This window comes from Simochromis diagramma, unplaced genomic scaffold, assembly GCF_900408965.1.
Source record: "Simochromis diagramma unplaced genomic scaffold, fSimDia1.1 OVJJ01000802.1, whole genome shotgun sequence".
In the NCBI taxonomy this organism is placed as follows: domain Eukaryota; kingdom Metazoa; phylum Chordata; class Actinopteri; order Cichliformes; family Cichlidae; genus Simochromis; species Simochromis diagramma.
This window is the reverse complement of record NW_024387492.1, coordinates 19,434,071-19,461,282: the sequence shown is the minus strand read 5'-3', so window position 1 is coordinate 19,461,282 and position 27,212 is coordinate 19,434,071. Positions and strand designations below refer to the sequence as shown.

The 27,212-nt window shown below is 40.9% G+C and overlaps 1 protein-coding gene across 12 annotated transcripts in view; it reads right to left on the bottom strand.

Annotated features, from left to right (window-relative positions):
- afdna (afadin, adherens junction formation factor a) overlaps nt 1-27,212 on the bottom strand; it is a 119,680-nt gene that overhangs the window by 59,155 nt on the left and 33,313 nt on the right. For 7 of the 12 annotated variants that reach the window (XM_040018568.1, XM_040018569.1, XM_040018570.1 and 4 more), the window contains exons 2-12: nt 18,179-18,374; nt 17,939-18,051; nt 16,517-16,674; nt 16,147-16,301; nt 14,212-14,369; nt 10,953-11,037; nt 10,604-10,744; nt 8,038-8,082; nt 5,808-5,902; nt 4,738-4,985; nt 35-104 (exon numbers count right to left, since the gene is read on the bottom strand). In XM_040018568.1, coding sequence (XP_039874502.1) covers nt 35-104; nt 4,738-4,985; nt 5,808-5,902; nt 8,038-8,082; nt 10,604-10,744; nt 10,953-11,037; nt 14,212-14,369; nt 16,147-16,301; nt 16,517-16,674; nt 17,939-18,051; nt 18,179-18,374 — 1,464 coding nt within the window. The remainder of the gene's footprint in view (nt 1-34; nt 105-4,737; nt 4,986-5,807; nt 5,903-8,037; nt 8,083-10,603; nt 10,745-10,952; nt 11,038-14,211; nt 14,370-16,146; nt 16,302-16,516; nt 16,675-17,938; nt 18,052-18,178; nt 18,375-27,212) is intronic. The other 5 variants (XM_040018571.1, XM_040018579.1, XM_040018572.1 and 2 more) reach the window with 4 other exon arrangements.

The following is a 27,212-nucleotide window of genomic DNA, read 5'->3' as shown; positions in this document are numbered from 1 at the left end:
TATCTTTTTCTGTCTGTGTGCATGTGTGTGTTACCTTGCTGGTAGGCAGGGCTCCTCCACTGTGGACGTCTCCGTGAAGGTCGAAGGTGGTTTCTGGTACGCTGCTTCAGCGGGGAGACACAGACATTCAGAGGTTCAGATGAGGAACTGCGCTCTCCACAGCTGACTTTTCATTACTGACGTCGACAAGAGCGCAGACTTAAACCCAGACACACACACGCTCACTTATCTAACTCACCGTCACAGAGGAGAGCGATGGGCGTGAGAGGCAGTGAAATAGACTCGCTGATATTTGCACACAGATAGCTCGCTTTATGCATGCACACTCTTACATAACAGTCTAATTAGTTATAGAGAAGCCACGCCACGAGTCCTAACTCACAGCAACGCCAGGATGTCGTGTGTGTGTGCGTGTGTGTGTGTGCGCGTGCGTGTGTGTGTGTATGACACGGCGTGTGACAGCAGTCGGGTTTAAAAAGACAGGCTTCTGCTTTCGCAGCCCGCGTGACAGCAAGGCATCAATGTCGAATAAAGAGCACAGCACAAACACAAAGCATCAGTGCTTCATGTCATTGACACGGAGATCTCCATCACGCACACAATAAACAAAAGCAGCCAAACAACAATTACCAGCATCAACATAGAGAGAGAAAGTAGACTGATTGTTTTTTTCTTTCTTAAACTAAATTTCTAATCAAATGAAGTACATTAAGTGCATTACAAACAAACTCATAACTCCAGGAAAAACAGATAAAATATTAAAATCTTTCTGATGCTGCCGTTTTCAGCTTTTGAAAACAGATTCTAACATCTTTAACAAGATGGTCCCAAATCCCAGCGTGGGAATCAATGACGGGTGTCATGTCATCTCAGAAACCAGACAGTCATGTGAATCAGGCTCAAAGCCACAACCTCCGCAGCTGGAAAATAAATACTATGTAGATGTGCCAAAGACTGCAATTCCTCTAACAGCCACCTGGGACTGGCTTCAAATGTGAGTCGAACCCCACAGGCTCCCACGTCACTGCATTAAAAAGCATGTTTTAGCCTCCACAGATAGCTTTCCCTTTCACAAACTCTGTTTTAAAGTGCAGACCATTTAATAAGCTTGTGCTTCAGTTCTGGTCTGTTAATTAGCACCAAGGAAGGCTTTCTGTGTGTTTTAGCGGTACTGTACAATAGCTGGAGAGAGCCACTGTGATGCCACCTGTTTGTTAGTTTTATGAAGCCTCAAAATGAGTGTTTTCACTATCAGTTTTTTGAAACCAGATGCGGTGAATAAGATGTGGATCTGACTGTGAAACCACACACATATCCTGGATAACCCTGGAAAAGCCTCAGGATGACTATAACTTACAAAATGCACTCAGTGTTTGACAAAAATAAGGCCTCATGCATTAAAGTAATGAAAAAATGTTTACAGAGTTCTTGGAGATAGGAAGGTGAGAGTCAACTTGGACTTCTATACGACCAGAAACCCTCTGCAATCAGAGGAGTTGAGTCCTGTTGGCCATTAAAAAGAAAGAAGGTGTAATTTTTCAATCTTTGTCCATCTTTATACCGTCTGTGGATGCAGCTTTCTAACCAATAAGGCTGCTATTATTTGATAACTCAGCTGGGCCCACCATCTCACCCTGCCATCCTTGCATGTCTTCCAAGACGCCATCATTTTAAATGGTCACTTTCAATTCAATTTTATTTATTATAATACATTATTTATTTAATTTTATTTATATAGTCGCCTCAAGGCACTTTATGTTGCAAGGTAAAACCCCAACAATCAAATGATCCCTTTTAAACAAGCAGTTGGTGACAGTGGGAAGGAAAAAACAAAACGCTCTTTTAAGAGGAAGAAACCTTCAAGAGAACCAAGACTGCGTCATAGCAGTATGAGCACACAGCAATAGCATCTGCCTTTTCTGGCAGTCTCTACTCTGACAGAAAATTCAAAACAAACACACCACAGTGCTGCTTAACCTTGAGCCCGCTCACTAACAGTCTTCTTGCAACTCGCCTCATTTCTCTGTTTAGAAAGCGTACTATTGTAATCCTGCATCTGTGCCACACTACAGCTGCTAACAAGTCAAACATGCAGACCACAAAAGGCTGTTATCATGATATAAAACATGAAAAACAGTGTTTAAAATGTGAGTCTGCCGTGTCATGCGTACTGAGATTACTTCACAAGGATCTGATAACGATTTATTTAAAATGATCTCAAATTAAACATGATACAGATTAAAGTTCCTTTTAAGGCTTCTGGTTGGTTTCATTCATGTTTTTCTCTCACTCACTGACAGTGAATACAGATGAAGTTAAGAGGGAGCAGATTATCAAAGGATCAAACACTCATTCCCTTACAAGATCATCTGAACCACGCCAAAAAAGAATCCTCGCCAAACTGCTGCAGTAATCGGCCTAAACATTATGATGAGTCCTCAGCTTGACTGTGGCTAGGTATCCTGGTATATTTATGCAGCAGGACACTGGAAAGCAGCCCAGAAAACCACAGAGATCCACATCCACAACTTCTCCTTTTCTGAGCTGCACAAAATGATCCCTGGTCTTAATATAACTCCTCTGTGTTCTCATTTCTCGTAACATCATTTCACAATGCCTCCAACTGAGCTGACAACTGAAAAAGTTCCCAAAGGAGCTGATCAATAACAAAAAATCTAATAAAATGACCAAAGTATTATTTGAACCTTTGAGAAATTGGATTATACAGGTGCACTTCTTGCTTATATAGAAAAATAAAAATGGGTTTTCTGCCATTTTGGGGCAATGAGGAAAATTTTCCCTTTCGCCATTCGTGATAACAAAAAAGCTTAATCTCAATTTAAGGTCAATATTCACACATTTTCTGTAACTCCTGGGGGAAATATGGACCTCTTTAACTTACAAAAAATCCACTATATCCATGACCCGGAAGCTAACTTCATCTTCCTCATGTTTGTATCTGGACAGGCAGAACCGGCTAAATGCAGCTGCCTATCGTTAAAACCATCAATAATAAGAATGAACTATGTGATTTATGCTACGAGCCATAAAACCAAAACCCAAAAACATTAAAATGCCCTTTTAACCAAAGGTTAGTGGCATATTTCACATTCATATATCCTATAGCTAGAAATTACAAATGTTAATGCACGATGTTTAACTCTTTAAAACAAAAAAACAAAAACAAAAAAAAACAAACAAAAAAAAAAAAAAAAAAACACACATTAAAAATGTATTTAAAGTCTGTAAAAAAAAAAAGATTTTTGGCTTCTATTGATAAATTCTCCCTTTATAACACCCCTACACTGGGTAAAACTCATCCAATGAGACTCTGCCAAGTCTTAAACTTAAGGGCAGAATTTGAATCGGCAGACATAGACAGCTGTAGTTGACCTGCACTGATCTGAACCATGCCTGTGCTCCTGGAGCCCTTTAGAGCATTTTTAATGGAAATGTCTGACAAATATAATGTGTTGCTGTTTGGGACAGGCTGAGTAAGAGATTTATGACTCTTGAGCAGCAAAAGTACCAACATTAAGACTGTATATAAAAGACCAAGTGGCTACTTTGATCTTATATATACAGTCTGTGGACTTCATTCATCCCGAGTCTTATTTTTTTTAAGCCGAATTATTTTATTGTCACATTTTGCTGCTGACATGTGGAGCACTGTGAGCTGTATTTTCGTATTAAACATGAATTTTGAGGTCTTCCTCTATAGCTGAGGTTACTAATCAAAATCACCTGATGGGAGTTTCTAACTGGAATGCAAACCTGTGTCAAAGCCTCTGAGGAACATGTTGTGAAAGCAGTCACAGCCCACAGCTAAATACAGGATTAGCTCTCTTTTAAAACGCTGCACTGATGTATAATTTTGTGTTTGCTCAGCAAGCGCTCAAACCTAACAAACCAGCTCTTAAACACATAAAAAAAAACACTCCCAGGCTGGTGGATTAAATTCAGCCAAGCAAAAATGTTATGCTCATTTTACTCCAAAATAATTTTAAGGTTTATTTCATCTGAAGGCAAAGCTTACAGAGGCAAACTTTACACTCTAGACTGTTAAAAAACGAATTTAAATGTGTTCATGACCTTGTGAGCTTTAGAAAATACTGAGCACATGCTTATGAAAGAGTGCTACAAAAGATAAAGGACAATTTCTTGAATCATTTGTAGAAACTAATTCATGCAGAAACACACCCACAGTTGTGAGTTAGTGTTTTGGGTACTTACAGACTTCCTTCTTTCTCTCTTCCTTGCAGTGTTAGTCATCCATTAAAGACTTTTAAGTTGTTTCTCCTTTCCTTCACTGATCCCTAACGTTCTCACACTCTCCTTTTTCTTCTTATCTTGTATGCCCTCCGTCTTTCTCCCGTTAGTGTGTGAAACTCCAGCGAGGAGGAGGCCACACCCAACATCATGTTGATCAGATTAGAGGGCAGCCTGCCTGCCGTAACCCCAGACCTCCGCTCTTCCTCTCATTTCCCTGCTCTCCCCATCCCAGACTCCCTCCTCCCACTTTTCCTTCCCTTCATCTCTGCTTCCGCCTGCCAACTCCAAACCTCACCCTCCCTTCATTTACAATAACACCCTATTCTTTCTTTACTGTTGGTAGGCTTCGGGAAACTGTGTGTACAGAGGTTGAAGAAGGAGGGATAGTAAGAAGAATGGATGTCCGTAAGTTTGAGGTGAAAACTTTGCATTCAGACACCCACAAACCCTTTTCCCATTCCTCACCCAGACTTGTGTCTGCCTCTCGGCATGGCCGGTTCTCTCTTCCCTCCCTGGTCGAACATCGGGTCCACGAATTTGAAGACGTGGGCAGAACCGAACTGGATGGTGGAGCCAGAACGCAACACAGTCGTCTCGATAATGCGCTGCCCGTCTACAAACGTGTCTGCGTCAGGGCCGTGTGGCGTCACAGTCACCATGCCTTCGCTGTGCATGAGGTTGCAGTGGTGGGGCAGAATCCCCGGACCAAGCAGCTGAAGACAAACACAGCAAGTATATCAGCTACATAAGCAGCATCAGGCTAAAACTCCACTTTTAAGCTGTAAGTCGGGCTGGCTTCTGGCAAAATAAATAAATAAATACTCTTCTGCAGTCAGTTTCACTTGACTTCAAGCTCCCATTAGAGCTGTGCACCGTTTCCCCTCTCCATCAGCTTAAACACCCTTGCTGTTTAGTTTAACTCGAGCCAGGACAGCCAAGTAAAAGTATCATAAATTAACCTTGGAATGATCATCAGCTGCCTGATGCTGACCTTGTCTCTGGATTTTCACCTGATCGACTTTCAAACAACAGTTAGCTGCAGCTGCTCAAGTGTAATGGCCCTTATGGTCAAAAACCCCCACTGGTCAGCATCTCACTCCACCAGCTACACCTCTTTGCTTTTCATTTGAATCATATTTAAAGACAGCTTTTTAAACTGCAGTAACGTCATGATGTTTGCACAGCTAATTCAACACCGTGTGTGTGTGTGTGTGTGTGTGTGTGTGTGTGTGTGTGTGTGTGTGTGTGTGTGTGTGTGTGTGTGTGTGTGTGTGTGTGTGTAAGGGAACACTGAGTGTGAGGGAACTCCACAGGGTTTGCATCAGTGCTCGGATGCACTGGCATCAAAACTTGGCAGCATGTGAGCTCTTCCCAAATACTGAAAGCTTTAGAAAGACAGAAATCTTAATTTAAAATTGTAATGTAGTATTTTTTTTAAAAAAAGAGAGAAATTCTAGCATTAATATGTGCAGTTTATATAGTGCAGTATTCTACAGTCTGTATTAGAATTTTTTGTATTTTAATGGGGTGTTTACCTGGATGGCGCCGTCGTCTGTGCAGTCTGAGCCGACCTCAGTGATGCTGTGCTGAAGCCGATACAGCTTGGGTTTGTCCCGAGAGTCTGAGCCGTCTGAACCCACACAGACACACGTTCAGATTTAGAAACCAGGTAAGGCTGCACTCACATCACATTTTAAAGAAACGGCATACAGGTTCACTACACAAACTCACACATACACTGATTGACTGAAATCCCAGTCAATCAATTCAGCATTACTACAGTACAGAGTCAATACATAGTGACATATGGAGAGCTGTGCATTATGCACTGCTAATGTGGCACAGAGTGTGGGGGTTTTGGTGGGGCTGCAGTGCAGTTATTGATATTAGTAAGTAGGGGTTTAGTAAAAGCAAAGCAGGGCATTAGTTCAGTGAAGGGAAAGGGATAAAATGTTGGCTGCTGTGGGGGGTGAGGTGGGGGGTGAAAGGGTATCAGAAAAAACCCCCACATATAACCATCTTCTAAAAATAATACTGTAGTCAAAAGGTAGCTAATATAACAGATCTCTGTAGATTAGAAGGTTCTGCTATACCGACTGTTTTGTTTTTTCCATCAATTCTGTGCCAGTTAAAGGTTTAAGGATGGTAATCACGAGGAGCCGAGGGCGTACTTTCACTTTCTTTAGACCCTCAGTCATTTTTTCCCCCTTTCTCTCTCTATTTGATTCATTTATAACTTTTCATATTGCAACAGTTTTTCATTGTTTTGTGACTGATGCCATTATCATCATTATTTTGAATTTGAATACTATTAATTAATTAGAGATTAGATGCTAACACATTATTTTCATCTAAGTGATTGTTGAATTAAGTTGAATAGGAGCCACCCTTGCATATTAGTGTTTTGTTTTTTTAGAATATTTGGATCTAATTTATTTGGCATTCTAATGGCTCAGTGACACGAGTAGATATATGATGGCTAACTGTCTGCAACTAAAAGGATGAAAAACCAAACAAAAACACGGTGGCTGATAAACGCGTTTAATTTCCTTCCCTTTTGGCAGCTTAATGAACGCGCTGCAGAAACCAGATGCCTGATTGCGACCGCACAGAACCCCTTGCAAAGACAACCTGATTATTAGCAGGTTTGCATCTAATTTATTAACACAGAGACTGCCAACATGTTGCAATCAATCAGAGTTGGTCCACAACAATGAACACAACGTCTCTGCATCATGGCTCTTTAACATCGACCCAATATTATAATCCTACATAATGTCAAGGTTCCTCCATCCTTTAACAGTGAAATTCAACATCCTGCTGCAACTATGGCACTATTTGTGAATAATTCCTAAATTCAAGTTTCACATCTATGAGGTTTTGGTTGAAAGTAACAGTATATAACTGCCTAATGACCATTGAATTTGCAGTAACAGTAACAGCAGACCGACTCCATCTTTTTGCCATTTTATCAAAGCTACTTTGAAGACACAGCTGATGGTCATCTTTGAGTGCTGCATAATCATGAGGTCACACGGTTGCAACTGCAGTCTACAGACACCATTTTTCACAGTGTGGCATTATGCTCGATTTAGACTTCTGTGAAATATAGATGCCAGTGATGGTTGCAGCCTCTAGCATTCTGTTTTACCTGTGCAGGCTGCACTGACAGTGACATGTGGTTACATTTCTATGCAGGTGGACTTCAGGTAACATCGAAGATTATGGTGCAGAATTTCAGAAAGATTTGCAGTTACGACTATTTTACAGGTAGATTTAACACAGAAGTATAATTCCCATGTTTTGAGTTCTTCAGTCTTTCAGTCAGTTATGAGGTAACTCACTAGAAACATCACTTTGATTATTATCAGTTCATTTGTGAGCTTCTAGCAACTGGTGAAATAAATTGATTTAGTAGTTTCGTGTACCCTTCAAATAAAATGAATGTCAATCTGCAAAAATGCTTCCAAAAAGGTCTCAGTTTTCCCTGTGATTGGCTGGATATAATGTTAAATCCTATTTCTTATCAAAACTTTATATCCTAAAATGTATTTAAGCTGTTATTGACTGTTTTTAATGCCGATACAGAAAGTATTAAATAACTCATGTAAAATGTAAATAAATTATTTAAATCACTTTTTCCTAACCTCTCTGTTCAGTACTAGTGCCTAAATCACATCTAAAACATGTATCGGGGATGTTTGACCACTATTGGCCAAATGAGTTGACCCCACCAACAGACACACAGGTGCGGTAGATTTTTACCTTCGTGGTGCCGATAGGCGTAGTAGGCATAGTGATTCCCTCGCCCTAGGCAGGCAGGCAGGCACGGAGGTAGGAGGAGACATGCACAGGCCCCACACGCACACACACACACACGCATACGCACCATGCCATAAAGAAGGTGGGAAAGAAAACAGACAAATAGCAGAGGGTGAAAATGCAGCAAGGAAGGGAAAAAAAATACCTTGTTAACCCGTTAATTGCATGGAAAGCAGGCACACACACACACACACACACACACACACACACACACGATATTTTAAAAGGGCTCTCACTGTCTACATTTGTCTTAGTGTCCAAATTTTAAATGAATTAAACAAAGCAGTGTGTAGATGACAACGCACACTGCAAGTAAATTGTAAATTCTAGTTTACAGAGTATGTATCTTAAAACGGGTCATAACAAAAAAGATCTTCCCAACAGTTTAACCACTGATCCAAACAAGTATGCATTTTGGTGACATTATGTTGCCTGCCCTGACTTTGAGGTTAAAGCATCTTTATCTGTTTAAACGTGTTATTTTTGGTGACTTTGTGGTTTATTTCTCACCTCACGAGTTTTTAGGATCAAACTTGAGGTTAATGGTCTGCTTTTTTAAAGTGTCAAATTTTGGTTTTAGTTTAAAATCCAAGAGCAGACAGAGTGGTGTTCATTCAATCAGGTGGTGCCGTAAAGGCTGTAAAACGGGGAGAGCACCCAAACAGTCGTCTATTGTGATGCTTTATAGGGGCTCGCCTACGCCCCACAGTCAGCTTTGCCCTCTGCTCGTCATATCTGGCTTCATAAAGCTTAGATGGTAACACAATTCTCAGCTTGAGGCTGAGACATCCCTTATGTCCATATTTTAAATACAATCTATGAAGAAAACACACTGAGAGGTATGCTTGTGGTTATAGGACTTCCCTCAGTAGCCCGGACATCACTTAAATACTGGAAAGTCATTTAAAAGTAAAAAATTACAACAAATTTCTTTTTATCTTAAGCCTTCTACAGGGTAACCACAGTGTTTTCTTTAATAGAAGTGGATTAAAGTCCAGTTAATTAACACACACACACACACACACACACACACACACACACACACACACACACACACACTCTCTCTCTCTCCTCACACAGACACACACACACTTTGCCAAGCAGCTGTTATTTAGACAAGCCACCAAATCAATTTCCCATCCTGGCAATCTTCCACAGTCAGTGACCCGTCAACCTTACAGTAGATGAAGTAGACGTGTTAGTACATTCCTGGATAGGGCCCACTGGTGAGCCAATATCATTCCAGCACCACAGTTCAAACCAGTTCAAGTGCCAATAAGAATTGGGTTCACCAACGGGTCTGATAGGTTAATGGCATGATAGGAAGAATGACAAAAAGGCCAATAAAGAAAGAGGGATCAGTAGCAGGAAACAAGCTGTTAGGGTTGTGTCATATTTAACAAGACATGGGTATGTTTCTCCAAAATGCCCTTCGAAAGGCTCTCACAACAAATAATCTGGGGTTTTATGTACTGCATTCCAGCTGTTATTACACCACTGTAACTTACCTCTTACAGTACGAGTGGTCCCTATCCCGTATACTCTTACATCAGTAAGCAACTTCCTATAATTCACCAAATGAAGCTTTTTCATATTAAGTTTAACCTTTTTGCTCTTTAAATCATCTTCATCATAAATAAATATGATAAAGACTTTGATGTGGCTGTTAAGATTAGGACAGGTTTTCCCCCTTTGAATAATAATAATAATAATGATGAAGAGATTCATTATACATGAGTGGTCTAAAAGAGTGATCTCAGCTGCTGTGACTGAGGACAGACACATTTTTGTTCTAACAACACCTACATATAACTCTTACCAATCTCTGTCTGATAACTTTACACTTTAACCTCAAGAACTGCCAGATGTTTCCCCTATAATCCCCCAATAAAGAATTATCTTATGTTAGAAACTCTTCAGGCAGGTATAACCTCAGTGCAACAAGCATAAAGGAGAAGATCTAAAGTCCAAGTCTTTTTTATTCTGTGACTTCTCACAGTGCACTCGTGTGTTTTGGAAACTTTAATTCATATTAAAAGCTACAGCTCTTTCTGATGGGGGGATAAAAGAAAGTCAAGCAGCTGTAGCACGCGCCAACATCTCCAGCTATTTTTAAGAGCTGTCTGCAGCTTTCAGTGATCGTTAACCGCCCGCAGTGGTTTTTACACACTGACAAAATGCTGCAGTGGCAGGAACAGAAACCACAACACAGCTGAAAGTGGTGAGAAGATGTGGGAGCAATAATGTAGCCGCATTATAATGTGCTTCATTCACCTCAGCAGGGAACACGAAGACAGACTCACCTTTGACCAAACCTGAGTGTTTTTTAATGCAGCTACACTGCAACCTGTTGGTCACTGTTTGCCATTACAACAAGAAATCAAAAAAAAAAAAAAAAAAAAAAAAAAAAAAAAAAAAAAAGCTGCTTCCGCTGGTGCTGTCACTTGTAATGCCTACCAACACTGACAGCAAAGATGAAGGGTCACATATGATAGTGTTGTGGTCCTACCTGGGCTCAACTCCACTAGATAAGGCAGTTTCTCAGGAGGCAGCGAGCTGTCCTTCCCTCTGAGGCCCTTGTCATCCACTTTCCTTCCCTTCCTCCCCTGGTAGTCCGGAGGTCTCTTCTTCAACTGGAACACTAATGCCCCTGAAAATGAGGAAGACTAAATTTTACTACCTGTACTCTCAGTAGAGATTCCACAGGTTAATATACAGTAAGAAGATCAATGGTCAAAGAAAAATTACATTTAAAAATAACATTTAAAAAAAAAAAAATCTGTAATTTCAGAAAACCAGCAGCAGGGGGCAATAGTGACCAAAAAGCAAGGGGACAAGTGCCTGAGTGTGTCTTTTACCTCTATCAGCAGGCCAGTCCCTGAAGATCTGCAGTGGACACTCATTATCGTCCAGAATCACCTCCTTGCCCGACTTATCATCTTGCTGCAAATAAAAGGAGACGAACACCAAATCAATTCAAAGTTTATTGACATTTCATGCAGCTGTGCTTATTATTGGACTTATTAAACAACATGTTATAACATCTCCAGATGTTGCAGTTTAGAAATTGGTTGTTTTCCCATGTCCACATGGTCCATAATCCCCATTAACTAGTTTTCCAAGACACAATATAAAGAAAAGACGTCAGCCACTAATCCTGTTTTTCCACATCAAACCGTCTAAAAATGCGTGCTGACCTGCAGCTTGTACTGGTTCAGTTTGCAGCTCAGTGGAGAGCAGATGCATTAGCGGATGAATTAGACCCTCAAGTCTGAGGCCCTGGTATTCAGTAAGAGATGGGTTGTTTTGAGGAAGCGCTACTGTCTCAAGTGGAGCATCTCAAGTACCTTAGGATGATGTTCACAAGTGGGGGAACAATGGAAAGTGGGAGAGCGACAAGTGGGCTTCTACAGCATCTGCAGTACTGCTAAGTTCTGGTGAGCTAAGGGGCATAGGGTTTAATTAACTGGCAGGGCTATGCTCTTACCATAACCTGTGGCTATGGGTTGTACCAGAAGAAAAAGATCATAAATACAGGCTGTAAAACTTTGTTTCCACCGAATGCTGTCTGGATTCAGACTACACAATATCAGCTGATTGCAACATGGAACAAATGTGTTCCAACAGTTCATCCTTCTACTCGTCGAGCATAAAATTCCTGACCAACAAAACCCAAACGAATTTACTCAATAACTTTGTGAAAAAGACAGAAAAGACAGACTAACTGTGGTGGTGGTTACAGGTTACACATGTCCTCGCCTCCAAAAAGTCCAATTTAAACCTACAAAAGCCTTGTAGGTTGATAATTGCACAAAGGTTAAAGGGGGGGGGGGGGGGGGGAAGAGTTTTCCTCAACTTCAGTGACCTTGACTAATATGAGCTGATGGAGGAAATGTGAAAATCAATGAATAAGAAGATCACCAGGATCATACACGTCACCAGTGGGGGGTTTTTCTGGAAATCCCTAGGCAGCATTTCCATCCTGATGATATCACTTAAATTTTAAAAGCCAATAGAGGAGCAACGAGCAGCTCATCATGTCTCCAACTCTATAATTTTCTAACCTGACACATTAACCATTACAACAAACAACAATATTGTGTAATCTCAGTCCCGCCTTACACACAGAATGACTGATGTGATGTGGTTCAGGCTCCTTTAAGCCTCAAAGATGAGGTCATTTTACTACATCTGACAAGACAACGTCTCCAGAGAAGTCACAGGATGCAAAACAGAGCTTGAAAAGAAGGTGACTGGACTTCAAGTTTTTTGAAGATGTTTCACCTCTAATCCAAGAGGTTTCTTGATTGTTTCACAGGATGAAAGATATAAAAAAAAAAAAAAAAAACAACTTCCAGTCGCCTTCTTTTTCAGCGCCTTAGACTATCATGACCTGTACGACTGAGAACCTACACAGACACGACGCAACAGCTAGTTTTCAACTCTCCAGAAGAGCTGGAGGCAGTGGTGGTTGTTAGTTATTGATAGCAGTGTTTAGATTAATGCTCCCATGATGCAGATAAGGAAAATAAAAAAATAAAAAAAAGGACGAGTGGGTGGATAGTGTTTACCAGTTTCTGGCATTTCTCATTGTTGCTGACCTCCTGAACCCTGCACTTTAGGGTGAACTCGCACTAGGCACAGTCAGTGACTGTCCCAAACTCCCACACTGGCCTGTGCTCGAACAACACTTAACGATGCAGACCCAAGGATGAGTCAGTCTGCCTCAGCCTCTAAACACATCACTCCATTTTGCACACTGTCCTGTCAAAAATGTGTTAATTACTTAAGGCAATTTTTACACAACAAGCTGTCACTGAGGAAGTACTGGAGATCTGTGCAGGGAGTTTAGCTGAACTGTGCTGGACACACCTTTTCAACAGGCCAGACCTCGCAGCAGTAACACTAGTCAAAGGAAAAGCTCCAAACACACAACAGCTAACAAGTTAGCTCAGCTGAAAAGGGAAACTAGTGAGCTTGTTACTGGTTACGATGTGCTACCAATGTCAACTCTCTATGAGATCACACAGCCTCTGTACAATGTAACCATATGAGGGCTGTGCAGTTTTGGTAAAGCAAAGCACGCTGACGAGTTACTTTTCTAAGTAGATAGCCCTGTAATGTAACAGATCACTTCACAATAGTAACAACACTGTAAAGTGAAAAGGTACCTTTAAAAGTAACCGTGTGTGTGTGTGTGTGTGTGTTCGTGTCTGGAGGATCTTCCAGTGTATTGGCAGTTGTTTTATACGACTGGCAAAAGCTGAGAGGACAGATAGGAGACAGGCTGTGAGCCAAGTTCACCGTCACAGTCTAACACACACACACACACACACACACACACACACACAGATATAATAGAGCATCTGCTGCTACTGTGGCATTCAGTCTGAAAGTAACTGAGCTGCATTCCTTAAGCTTTCCTTTTCAATCTGCCATTCCTGTGAAGTGGGCATGGATTTTTCTTTTCCAACTTTTATTAGTCATCTTCATTTAAACAGGAACCAAAAAAAGAGAAAATGTGTTTAAAATGTGCCTTAAAGGTGGGATATATAGCACGCTTCTCCTATTGGAAGCTGTTACAATGTTTACTGACAGCAGTGGTGACCCTTGTGGCACTGACAGTGAACTTAACTTTCCACAGCCTCTCAGGAGGATGATAAAGGTGTTTATTACTGAACTCGGAGCGTCAAGGTTGTATAGAGCAGAGAAGCAGGATTAACGGTGTAACAATTCTCAGACGACAACAGAAATGGCGATACAAATGTCCCATCTCACGTTGAGTCCCATGTGGAGTTGTTAAAGTATGCTAGTCTGGCAAAACGGAAACATGATTTTGGAAACATTACACCTCTAACCATGAAGATCAAATATGAGCTGTGAACATCACGCAGTGTCCTCAAAAATAAAATCACATATTAAACTGTGACAAAGCTCAAACTCTGTTACTGTTAACGTGGGTTTGATGGAATTTGCTGCAGCTGGAGGAACTAAACCTAATTTAACTCGATTTTAATTTTAGCGAGAACAAAGCAGATTTTATGGTGTTGATGGATGTGTTTACTGGGAGCGTGAGAAGGTGGCAAGATGGGTTTACAGATTTTTAAGAAAACTTACCCGAGCAATGCAGTACTCTTTGGGGTTCTCCTTCTCTAGTCCATACTTCTCCAGAGCCTCCACCACAGCAAAGTCAGCTGTGTCTCTCGTGGAGAGGAGGATGGTTTTATACGGGATATTGGGCTTCAGACTGTCAGCGTATATCCTCAAAGTGCCTCCTGCAGAGACGGAGTGTGTTAGTTCTGAATGCAAAAGCACTAAATACTGTTTCACACCTAGTTCTAGTTTTACTTCAGTGAACTTGGGTGTATTTTTCACCTTTAGTTTCATTTTTGACTGCATTTAATATAGCCAATGTAATGGTGCTAGCAGACTCCCACTTTACAAACTTCTGTCACCATCGGTTCTCGGTCTGTCATTTCTTGCTTGACCTGGACGTTAAACTTTCTTGCGTACACTTTTAGATGAGTTTGGGGAAAAGCAATAATGTAATGCTTATAACAACTTTCATCTGGTGGAACATGTAGCCATGTAACGGGGACGTGTCAACTGAAAATGATCACCTTTGTAAATGCCACAAAAGAAGGCTTCAGCAGAGCAAACAGGATTTTCATCACATAAAATAAGGGTGTTTTGTTTGTTTTTTTAAATAGTGCTTTCTGCCGGGAGAACGTCACCGTCTAACCACCGGCCGTCCTGCCTCACCGGCTGCATGTGCATGCGGACAGTGGTTTGAGCCGTTTTTAGAGCCGGTTCACTCGTCCATCTGTCTGTCTGGCAGAGTGATTAGGTAATGCCTGAGTCACACGCTGAACCAGTCAGCATGTTTGTTTCATTCATTCGGCACGTCCGCGACGTATGTCTGTGTGCGTAAACATGTCAGCGTGAGACGCTCCAACGGCATATGGCACTTCTGGGAAGCAGCTGATGTGGGCGTGAGTGATTAGCGATGAGCAGTGAAAACAATTTACTAACAACAAAAAGTGGGCCGCTAATCCGCATGTTATATAAACACCACTCCAATAGATGTGCACACCTGCTTTCACAGAATTTAACTTGCTTTCTCATGCCCTTCCACACCAGATAAGGAGCGGCAGTGAACTGCAACGTTCAGGTCCCGCTGCAGATTATCTCCAGAGTTCACGTCAGGTTTCCTTTAAGCCATACAAGGACATTCAGACTTGTTTTGGAGCCAATCCGGGTCCCTCTCTGGCTGTGCCATTTCGGTTTGTGACATAAAAAGTCAGTATTCACAGCTGATTTTCATATTTAGGTCAATTTACTGTTTACTCCAACAAATACCATCATGAATTTTAACATTTAAGATTCTGGGGGTGTTGCAGTTACTCTGACACTGGATTGAATTTGGTGGCAACACACACCTGAACAGTCCAAACCAGAGGTGCTCATACTTGTTGATCATCAGTGAATTTGTCGATTTGATTAGCAGCACTTGGCTGCTACTTGCCCTCTTAAGTGCTATGGAAGCTGTGACTGTGGACTCTAGAGTCCTGTGCTCTTTTCCACATGACTCTAACAATATATCAGATTAGCCTTTGATGTTGACGGTCTCATTATTTTAAAGTAATACCACCTGCAAAATGCCCACGTGAGCCAATGTGTTCTGACTTCAGTTTATTTCCAGTGAGCAAAAACTTAAATACACATGGGATCATTAAACATACTGTCCTCGGAGCTCCGTCTCTTGTCTCATCATTAAAAAAGTGAAACAAAACACTTTAACAGTGTTCAATTAGTCTACATTTTGGATCTAATGGCACTATATGCTTTTTAATTTTAACATAAATGAGGTGCAGACTATCTAATTGGGAAGGAATGTGTTTGTTATATATCTGTTGTTTTTTCCTCTACCCACCCCTGAACTAATACACCTACGAGACTAGGCACAGTTGGTAATCCGAGCTCATGTTGGGATTAGGAGAAAAGGGTCTGAATAAACTCGTAAACAAGATATTTGCAACTTCTAAGAAGTACCTGAGTCTGGCCTCCCATCGCTGCTCATGAACTCCTGCATGCGTTTCTCCAGTTTCTGCTGGCGTCTTCTCTTCATCACCACCTCTGGGTTGGAGATCGTCCTGGTAAAGCTGGTCTCCGGCATGTCTTTATAAACCTCTGCTGCCAGATTTTCTCTAAACCAAAGAATAAATGGGACGGAAAAAGAAACGCAGGGGGGAAAAAAAAAAAAAAGAAAAAAAAAAAGAAGAAAAAAAAAAAAAGGAGTCAGATGAAGGAACTGAAAGGTCAAAAGTTTAAATCACTATTCTGTCATTTTCTGTGCTTTTCCTCGCATTAAGAAAAAGAATCTCTGAGGACTGTCAGGATGTAAGATGAATGAGTGCGTTACCCGTCCTCGCGACTCAGTGTCTGATCGTCTCCATCAGGGATTCGGGCGAATTCCTTCTCCCTCTTCTTTTCCTTTTTCTTTTCCTTCTTGGACAGAGTCCTCTTGAAGTTCTGTATCACGCCGTCCTTCTCCTTCTCAGGCCCGTTACTCTGACTCTTCTAGAAAACCAAGAGTGAGGCTGAGTGATAAAACTGCTATAGATGCACTCCTTTGTGGGTGAATAAGTGGCACATGAGCAAAGTGATCAAGGAAAAGAAGAAAATCTTCGGCATTTTTGCGACATTCGAGTACGCCAAAATGTCCAAATTTGACTGAGGGCCCAAAGGGACTTTTAAAACCCACTAAAACCTGAGCAAAACACCTCTTACAAGGTCAAATAGGCACGCTGCAGTGCTCCCCACAGGCTGTTAAATTAAGACTGGTAGTTGCTGTCTTGCTCTGCATCGTCAGTGAGCAGGAAGACGTAAACTACACCTCCACCTGCTCCAGGTTCTGACCAGAGCGGTCCTGTTAACTCCCTACAGTGAAATACTCACCACATCTTATCACAAATAGTACTGATTAGTGTACGTGTAAACAATAATACATTCCACTTTTAAATCACAAAAACGTTTGGGAGGCTGGTTGAGGTTGCTGGTAGAGCGAAATTTTATGCACATTGAGTCGCTGAAAATTGAGTTGTACACTTCACAGATTTTTACGCTTCGTTTTCTAACTTTTTATTACATTACAAATTAAAAATACATAATTTATTATCATTAAAACTGGTTAGGGTTAGTGGGATAAAGATATAAAAACTATAGAAAAGATCACAGTTTGAAGAGACAACCTGAAGGAACAGCTGAAAGATATTAAGGACCATAAGTGGAACCTGGCAGGAAGCCAGCTGGTACAAAACATGAGAGCAAATGAAAAATACCAAGAAAATTCAAAAAATTAAAAACTTGAAAAAGATTAAGGAGGGTTGCTAAATATACCAGAGCAGCTCACTGAAGTAAAGTCTATGTGTAGGAAACACTATGTTCCATTTAAAGGCAGTATCACATATAGAAGTAGCTTCCCTATTGGAAAATGAAGCTGAGTACAAGTCCTTAGCCAGTGAGCACACGTTTCAGTTTTTAAAGCCAAATCAGGCACTCACTCGTCACATCTGGTCTCAAAATACCTGGATGGCTTCCTTGAAAGCCCTTCATTAACCAAGCAGCATCCATCTTTTATATACAGTCTGATTATATTCTAGTGGCAGCTGGTGCCTTTCCAATGCGCATTTGTATCTTTGTGATCTTGAAGAGCTGAACAAAGTGATTTAAAATGATTCGTTTTTCCTTGACAGGCTACGGATGAATGGAAGAATAATTCATCTCGCTAGTAAGCCTAATGATTAACAGTGAACACTTGGACCGAACAGTCAGAGCAGCTGACCTTGGGCAGGATGTCGTTCTCATTCTTCAGGACAAAGCGTCCTTCTCTGTCGTCTTTGTTCCAGTTCAGCTGCACAACAAGAGGCTTCTCGTCCAGGTCCAGCTGACGCTCTTCTAACACAGACACAGAAAGACCAGTTTACCTGAGAGCCATCCATTTCCTACTCTCCATTTTTACAATTAATTTGATTCTGTAAAGTCTGTCGCGCTTTTCCTTGCATCAGAAATCTGTGGGACTCACCGCCACTGACATGGACCTCGTACAAGGAGTATTTTGGTGAGGACAGCATCCTCATGTCTGGTCTGAACTTCTCTGCTAACGTTTCAATGACGTCCTGCGTTGTCGCTGTGCTGGAGACTCTGATGCACTTGGTAGCAAAGTTACCGGCGACCCGGTCCTGGAAGTAGAACCTCATCACGCCATGGAACTCCAGGTCCTTTTAGAAAAAACACAGGAAGAGAGTCACTAATTCTGTTTATACAAGCCGCAAATTACAAAAATACACCAAACATTTACATTCAACACAATTGCGTTTACATGCAGAGCATAAACAAATGCTTGGATATTAACATTGAAGACTGGAAAAAAAAAAAAAAAAAAATAGGGCATAAACAGTAGGTCAGACGTATTATTAATGCAGGATGGAGCTCTTAAGGTGGCTGTTCAGCAGCCTCGACTGTGGCGGGAGAGCAAAAAAGCAAGGCTGGCTGAGATCCAGAGAGCCGAGTGTGTCAGCAGGTTGTGCGACGACAGGAAAAGAAGGCTGATCAGTTATTCACCGATATGGACTGTCAGCCCACATGCATCAAGTTTTGAGCACAACAACTTACTTCAGTGACAACGGTTCTTAAATAGACAAAATGAATGTTTGCCGTCCAAATATCATATTAAATACTGAAGACATCACAACCATGAGGCATGTCATTTCGGATAAACTTTCAAGTATACGTGTGAAGTATATTTGAGGTCATAAGTGAGCGTAATAGGTCCCTTTCAAGCAGTTTAACACCGATTAGTTCCAGTTTACTTTGAATTAAATCTTAAATATGTACTTAAAGTCATTTTGTATATAATTGGTATCAAATGTTATTTCCAGGAACCTTCCTGATCTGCACACTGATTTAATGTGTTCCAACTTACTTATCTACTTTATCTCAGCACACTGTGCAGGTCTAAGGAAACCTCTGCAGAACACACACAGCCTGTGTTACACAGCTACCCAGGGCTATTTTCTCTACATGTGTACAAATCCACTGCCTACATGTAGACATTTCCTTCATCTGCTACAGAGTGTACTACAGAACAAGAATGTGTAAAACCTGATGTATGTACGCAACGCTGCGCTGACGCAGCAACTGTAGCTCGCAGCCTGTGCACACACATGCATATGTTATGGCTCAGCTGTAAATCTGCCACATATTTCATCATAACCGCCACCAGAGAAAGATCTAAGGTATTCAGGAGCTTGCCAACATTGCATAGCTAGTAGCCGCTATTACTCTGAAAAAGTAGGTGATTGTATCTCACTCTAGGGGACAAAAACAAATTGAACGCGAGAGACAAACTTGTGGAAAGATATTCAAGTAAGATGAAGGCAGCTATGAACACACAAAGCCTGGCATCATGGGGGGGATGCACACCTTCTTAAGTGAAGCATTAAATGTTGCCACTTTAAGGTGAATGCCAGGACAAGTGGATGAACCTGTGGAACAAAATGCAGACACTACTCGAGCACCATGGTCCAAGTAACGTTTCATGAATAGTGATGTCATTTTCAGAGAACCCATTGGTCAGGAGGTGACAGTTATATATATTCTCAGTGGACAGAGTAAGCACTGAGAGAGTGTGTCTTTAAGGTTTACTTCATAAGAAATTGTTACATTTTATTATGGCAGGAAAGATGTTGTGTCTTCACTGTGGATCTCCTAGACCGCAGATATCTTTTCTGTCAGCATGCCAACAAAACAACTCACATGCCAGCTTCTAATAGGGGATGCAAACAAACAAATTCAACCATTTAATCTGAGGCTGAGGAGTGTGTGCAGAAAGACTTCCAACAAAGATTCAACTACACTAATTCTGCACAGTTTGTGGACTTTGTTCCATATAGAAAAAACAGGAAAATAGAAAAAAAAAAAAAAAAAAAAAAAAAGAGGCCGACAGAAGTGAAAACGTTCCCCGCCTCGTTCTAACTCGCCGCCTCCCCTTCCCCGTCGAGTGGAAACACTGAGAACAGTTTCGATAGGCAAGGGTGGAGTCGGGAATGTGCACGCGTTGTGATTTACTGCTGGAATGTGGGTCATCGAGGGCTGCCGTTGTCAAGCTTGCGTAACTGTTGGTTACAGTTACCGTGGAGACACTGAGGTTCAAACAAGGCCCAGCTTAGAGCGAGCGGTGGATAATTAACACACTGGTCAGTACAACGGCAGACACCTTCTGGGGCCACTGGGAACTGTTAAGGGCAGCCACGTGTAGTTCAAGTTCAGTGCACCTCCAGATGATGGTGCATTCCTGCAAAGTCTCATCGCAGCCATCTACACCCCTAAATAATCCAGCCCTAAACTCCTGAAAGTCATAATCTTAAAGTTGTGGACCAGTACTGACATTGCGTCCACTCATTTCCACAAGTTTCCAAGGGGGAGGGGATTTAATTAACTCTAACCAATCACAAGAGAGTAAAGCAGCAGCATCTAACATCAGCTCAATTTGCACCATGGACATATTATTGCACATAGAGCACACAATTCATGTGTCCCTCCGAAATACAATGTTTTGTCGCACAATAACTAAACCATGAATTACAATAAATTCATATTTAGTCTTATAGTTATAATTTTTTTTTGTTTGTTTATATACCTGCAGTGTATAACACAAAAAACATCTTACTAAGTCAGAAGCACTTCTTTATGTCAATTGATTAAAAAGTCATTGATTAAACTCTTGAAATCAAGCTGTCGAACATTTTAAATACAGGGCAACAAGTGAGCAGGCGCCCTCATGTTGTCCTTCGCTCCAACATCCTGAATACTTGCAATAAAGACTGCTCGCAAGCCCGATCCGGTAGCGCCATGGCTGCGAATTTGGGCTAGCAGCACTCGCACAATGGCACAGCTGCAAACAGTTTACAATTAAGTTTATGCACCTTACTCCCCCCAACCATCAATGCTTTGATCTACAAACTGCACACAACTACACATTTAAATAATCTGTAAATCACACTCAGCTTTCACAATCCCTTTACTTTAATAGTTTAAAAACCAACAGTGTCCACAGTAAAACAACTAGTAAGGCTAAAAGCTCCGTCTCCAGTGTGAGTGCTGGGTGATAATCTGTATATAGTCAATACTCATATACCTTCATGCCAACACACTTGTTCTGCAGGAAAGCTAAAACTGGACTAAAGTGAAAACAGTTCAGCATGTTCTTCCATTTTTTTCAATGCCATCCTGTCTCGTGCCACAAAAATGCACGCAGTGGCTGTGTGAATATCAGTTCCCAGCTTCATAGACCTGACATGAGTGCAGCGTTAATCCGGTGTGTAGGCAAGTCTTCTTTAAGATCAACTCTAAACTTAATTTTGTGACCTATTTCAAGCACTTACTTTGCTAAAATAATAAAATGTGCAATTATTTTTCCTCTTTTCAGCTACTACAACCTGGCGACCCTGACTTTGAGGCTGAGGAATGTTTCAAATAATGATCTAGTGATTTTATGGAGGAAAAATTATCTTTGATATTATTTTTGGACATAAAAGGAAAGAAGGGCAGGCAAAGGAGACAATAACTTAGACACAGGACTACTGTTACTTTATTGTCCTCCACAGTTGACAATTGTCTTGGATCAAACCAGATTACAGGAAATATTAGAATTAAAAAAAATAAAATTTAGGCAAAAAAAAAATTCAAACATATCAAATAAAAGAGCAGAACAGGAACAAATGGCTCCGTTTATGCTTCTGCAGCTTTCACTCCAATAATCCCCAACAGCTTTTTCTGTTTTCTTCCATATTTCACAGACAGCACATGGTTTGAGTGGAAATGCTAATGCAGCAGTATACCAACAAACAACAGCCTGGATAAGAGCTGCTGCGCTCCGCCTGTCAAACGCACGCAGTCCCACATTTCCAGTCGAGTGATGGCAGAGAGGAATCAGCTGAGGTTTAGGGGAGTCTTTGATGTTCCACTAGTTCTGTCAGCGTGTTCATATATGCTGGGTCGACATATGCTCTATGTACACAAATTAACTAATGCCATGTAATTACTGCATGTTAGACCATATGTGGCACTACAGAAGTTTGTGCATCTGTGTAGTTCCCTTTCTTCACTGTGTCAAGCATCAGGGAATGCTCGCGTACACAGAGTGAGTGTAATGCAGGCCAATACCATAGATAGCTGTTACGTTTTCAATTTATTAAGCCCCTTCAATTCTCACACAAATAGCAGATGAGCTATGTCAGACTTTAGTTGTTTCTAGTTTTGATTTTTGGTAGTGTCCTTGTCATTACTGATAGCATTCAGGTTGGACGGGTAGTCTGGCTCCTCCAGGGTGGCATGAGAAAGTTTGTGTCCAACAAAGACTCAAGAATAACTGTCGTTATATGAGAGCTGGACAGGGTCATTGATAGGCATCCAACACCTCACCAGGACTATATCTACTTTTTCCCTCCTTTATTACCATCTTGCTACAAAACCCAAACAAACCCTTTGTTTGCATATGTGCAATATTCCTAATATGTTGTGAAAAAACACAGACACATATTTAGAATATGTAAGGAGGCTCATCTCTATAAAATCTCTAAAAAATGTTTTTGTCATCACTTTGTTATTTAAGTATCTGTGGCAGTAAATCCTCCTCCCCTTGTGTTAGTATTGGATAAAATCACAATGTCATTATTAGAAGTGAAAACTGAAAGTAATTTAGTCACGGCAAGCTGTAGTATTTCTCTACTAAATCTCTCACATGCTCAGGTCTTATTGTAAAACTGTGTGAGAGCGTGCAACTAACAGCGACAGTGGAGGGAAACCATACTGCGTGAGAGATAACCTGGATTTTCAAATCCAACTGACTAACAGCTCAGGTTCAAAGGTCTCTAAGGGAAGAGTTCGAAGGTCACGTCTTTGTTTGCATGTGTAAGTGAGTTTACTTCACACTGCGGCTTTTTTTCTTTTTTTAAGAGCTCCCACCTGGTGCTTGTCTCATGTGTGGGAGCAGTGGATTAAACTTTAAGCCAAATGTAGTGTCATTACCGTACAAGACTAAAAATAATAATAATAATAATAATAATAATAATAATAATAATAATAATACAGCAAATACTTCACCCTTTTAAAAGAAAACCTTTTCACAGGGTATTAGCCAAGTAATTTTGTACCTTTGAATATCAGTATGTAAGCACTTTGAATAAAACCAAAAATATGTTCATAACCCTAAAGTAATATTCAGAAACAGTCACATTAGAACTACAGACCTAAAGCAAGAAGCTGATATCTGGTAACTACTTCTTTTGGCTGCTCCCTGATTTAACTCCACTCACCCTCTCTCTTGCACCCTCTTTGGACACACCAACCCTCAGCATGCCCGCTCAGTAAATCCATAAATCTTCTCTTTGGCTTTGCTCTTTTTTTAAATGCTTCATTCCTAATTCTGCTTGGATAAGTACAAGTTAACCCCCTGCAGTGACGGTATTCAAAGAGGGACAACAGGACAATCTGGACTATTAGGAAGACGGTCCAGACCTACCATATTGGTCTGTTGGCAAATAAGGTGACAGGAAGGAATTTAAAACTTTATTAAAACATTTCATTATTTTAATGGCACAACAGTAGGAAATAAAATCAAATTTAAAAAAAAAAAAAAACATGTTCAAAACAATCCTGTAAATCTTCCTCCTTGCAAAAGATTTTTGATGAGCACACGTTTGTCCAGTGCTGCCTGAGGTCAAACAGTAAACTGGAAGCATGTTGTACAGGATGTTACAGCCTCTCTAATACTCATCATTAACTCAGTGTGCACCCTCAGCAGAAGTTATGAAACAGTACTTCCACTTTCTGTATACAAGGGTCACTGGTACACAATCCAAGAAAAGAAAACAAGTCAGTGTCAGGAGAGTTTCTGAGATCACTAACCTGAAGGTTGCTAAAAAAAAAAAACTACAACAACAAAACAGCAAAAAGATCATTTGTCTAAAAATCATCTGTATTGATGTGGAATGCAGAGGAAACTCTTGGCTCCGGAGGGGCAGGTGATGTTGTCCATAACATCATAAACCATTTATAATTTTTACAGCATGATAAGAAACAGCAGAAATTAATGCAAAATGAAAATAAAAATTAAAAGGACTGTTTTCCCCCACCAATTATTTTCATAAACTTTGGAAGAAAATCTTTTTTGTAATTACATTTATTTATTGCCCAGTCCTGACTGAATACATGCATCCCTAACTCTCAGCTTGCTAATATAGTTACTCTTAATTATTAACCCACGTTCACATTATACATATGAAAACCAATCATTTATATAATTTGTGTGCACGGTTTCAGGCTGCTAGTATAACACAACATGGAACAACTATGAGTTAGCCAGTCAAAAACTTTGCCTTTCTCCACCTAATGGTAATGGACTTTCATCAAACGTTTCAACAGACTGCTCGTGTTTTCATCAGGTTTTTTGCTTGTAAAAGCAGTGTCAGCATCGACTCTAGTAAAGTGCAACCACACTTTTTAGCACTCAATTCTCTCCACCTTCCTCACAAAGACCAGGGTGAGGCAAAGTTGCCCCGCCCTGACAAACACAGGGAAAAACTCTACCAAGAAGTAAATAGGGAAGCATGCATCATAGATTCAAGTCTTAAACAGTAACAGAGGTGGTCAGATCAAATGCGAGAGGTAACTTATGTACCAGGAACCATTTAACACCAGGTTTGGGTACCCATTCCTACTGACATCATCATGTCTCACTTTCTTATCATCCTTTCACATCTCTTTCTCACTATTCTCCCAAGTAAAAGCAGCACGGCCTCCAGAGCCTTCTTAAATCTGCCCTAAATAAATGCAGCTACAGTGTGTGTGTGTGTGTGTGTGTGTGTGTGTGTGTGTGTGTGTGTGTGTGTGTGTGTGTGTGTGTGTGTGTGTGTGTGTGTGTGTGTGTGTGAGATAAACTTGTGGGGGAGTGGTGGGTAGGAGGTTATCAAGTGCTAAGGAAACTAACCAGACCTCCACGTAAACCACTCCTGGGCTCTGATGTGTCTCTGCTGTGCTGAGACTGAGCAGAGCTGCTGTCTAAAGATAACAGAGATACCACACAGTACTCGGGATAAGATGGACACCATTCACAACCATGCAGGCAAACGATTCCATACTCCTGGTTCCCATCTTTCAATTCTCTGATGAATCCATTGGCTGCAGGCAAACACCGAGATCTAAATGAGATCTCAAACTCGTTATTCCCAGCAATTTACAGGAGGAACTCTATATAAATGCTGTTGCTAAAAATACAAAGCATCCATGGCTCATTGGTTTAAATGCTTGGGTTTTCTTGAAACTAACATTATTCCAAAATATCATTTAGAAAAGGTGTGATGCCACAGTGCTGACATAAAAAAGATAAAGCACTCCAAAAAAAAAATATCCACAGCTGAAATCTCGAGGAGAAACCAAAAAATTATTAAGCCAAAACCCAAGTTTAAGGCCAACATGCACAGCTCAAACCTGTACACGAGTTGCTCAGCATCAACTTAGATGCCAGGCGAGGCCATTAAGAAACTTTTGAAAAGTTTATTTCCAAGCACCACCTTTTTCCAAGCTTTTCCTTAAAGGTATAAAACTGTTAATGGGAACAGTAGGTTAAGTATGGCAAGTCAACACTGCAGTAAGTCAACTACGAAACTGGTGTCCTGCTGAGCCTAATACACTGCTGGAAACCCTTTGTAGACTCAAAATAACTACCTGGAGTTGTTATGAACATGACTGCCAGGAATGAAACTTGTTTCTAAAAGGACTTTAATAATACATGTTGTCATGTATGATTTTGATGTCTGGATAATTTTCTGTGTGTAGCAGTTTTAATTAAAATGCTCTTGTTGCACGTCTGTGGCGTGGAAACCAATCCAGAGAGAAGTGCAACAAAGAACCCCAGCTGGCATCCAATCTCTGTTGTGTATCTTTGACACTAGGACACCTCAGAAAACACTTTTGACACCAAATGTAACCCAAGGACACCAGCATTTTATATTTGTTACCCTTTTTATCTGAATGGAAAACATGCAGGTGTGCACTTGAACACACCTGTCATATAAGCGTCTTGCAGACAGTAAGAGCAGGGCACCATTTCCTGAGTTTGGCTTTATTATACATCTGCTGCACCAGTAAGCAGTCATTTCAGCTGGCTCTATGTCTGATCTCAATTTGGGGAGGCTCATGCTCACAGGGATGGGATTGAACTGCAATATGAAAACAATTACAGCCAATAAAATGTTTCCCATTACTTGGTCATGGTCAATTTAAGGTCTCAGATAAATTCTAAGGAGTCTAAGGATAAGATCTCACCCTCTATTGTCTTTCTGAATTTGGCATTGAGGAACTTTTTGGGATAAAACTGCACACTTATCACTAGATTTGCAGCCTAAAAACAAAAAAAACAAAAAAACCTCATTCTAGGCAGCATGTGTCCCTGGTTTGGATGGCTTACAGCTAAGCTGCTATGTTGCTGGACTTCAAAACCACAGCTCTGATCCCCACCCTAAAATACAAATAAACAAAAACAAAAGTGCTTAACACTGTGATTTCACCCTCTCTCATACTGCAGTCGTGTTTATAATTAAATACCAATACTGGCAAACCAGAAAAAGGTGAAACCCCTAGTTTCCATGGAGACACTGAAACTTAAATTTGGATTTTTTTAGTTTTTGGCACTGAAACGATGAATTTGAAGCAGGGAGGAGAAGAGCTTTCTGGGTGATGGCTGTTTGAAAATGAGAACAGATTCCAGCTGCTGTGCGTCATACACACACACACACGAACATGAGCCTAATAAAATGAACTGAATTCCTGAGTCAATATTGTTGCAGCCCCACCTGCAGAAACATGGGGGGGATTCCTCCCTAAGCCAGTGTCTAAGGTCAGCTGGACCGAGGTTTTTAAGGCAGACGTGGGGGGGGGGGGGGGGGGGGGGGGGGGGAGTCATCCGAGCGGGGGCATTTCAAAGACTTCACGGCATACCAAAGAAGAATAAAAGACATGAGGAGAGGGAGAGAGGTGAAGATGAGAAACCCTGAAGC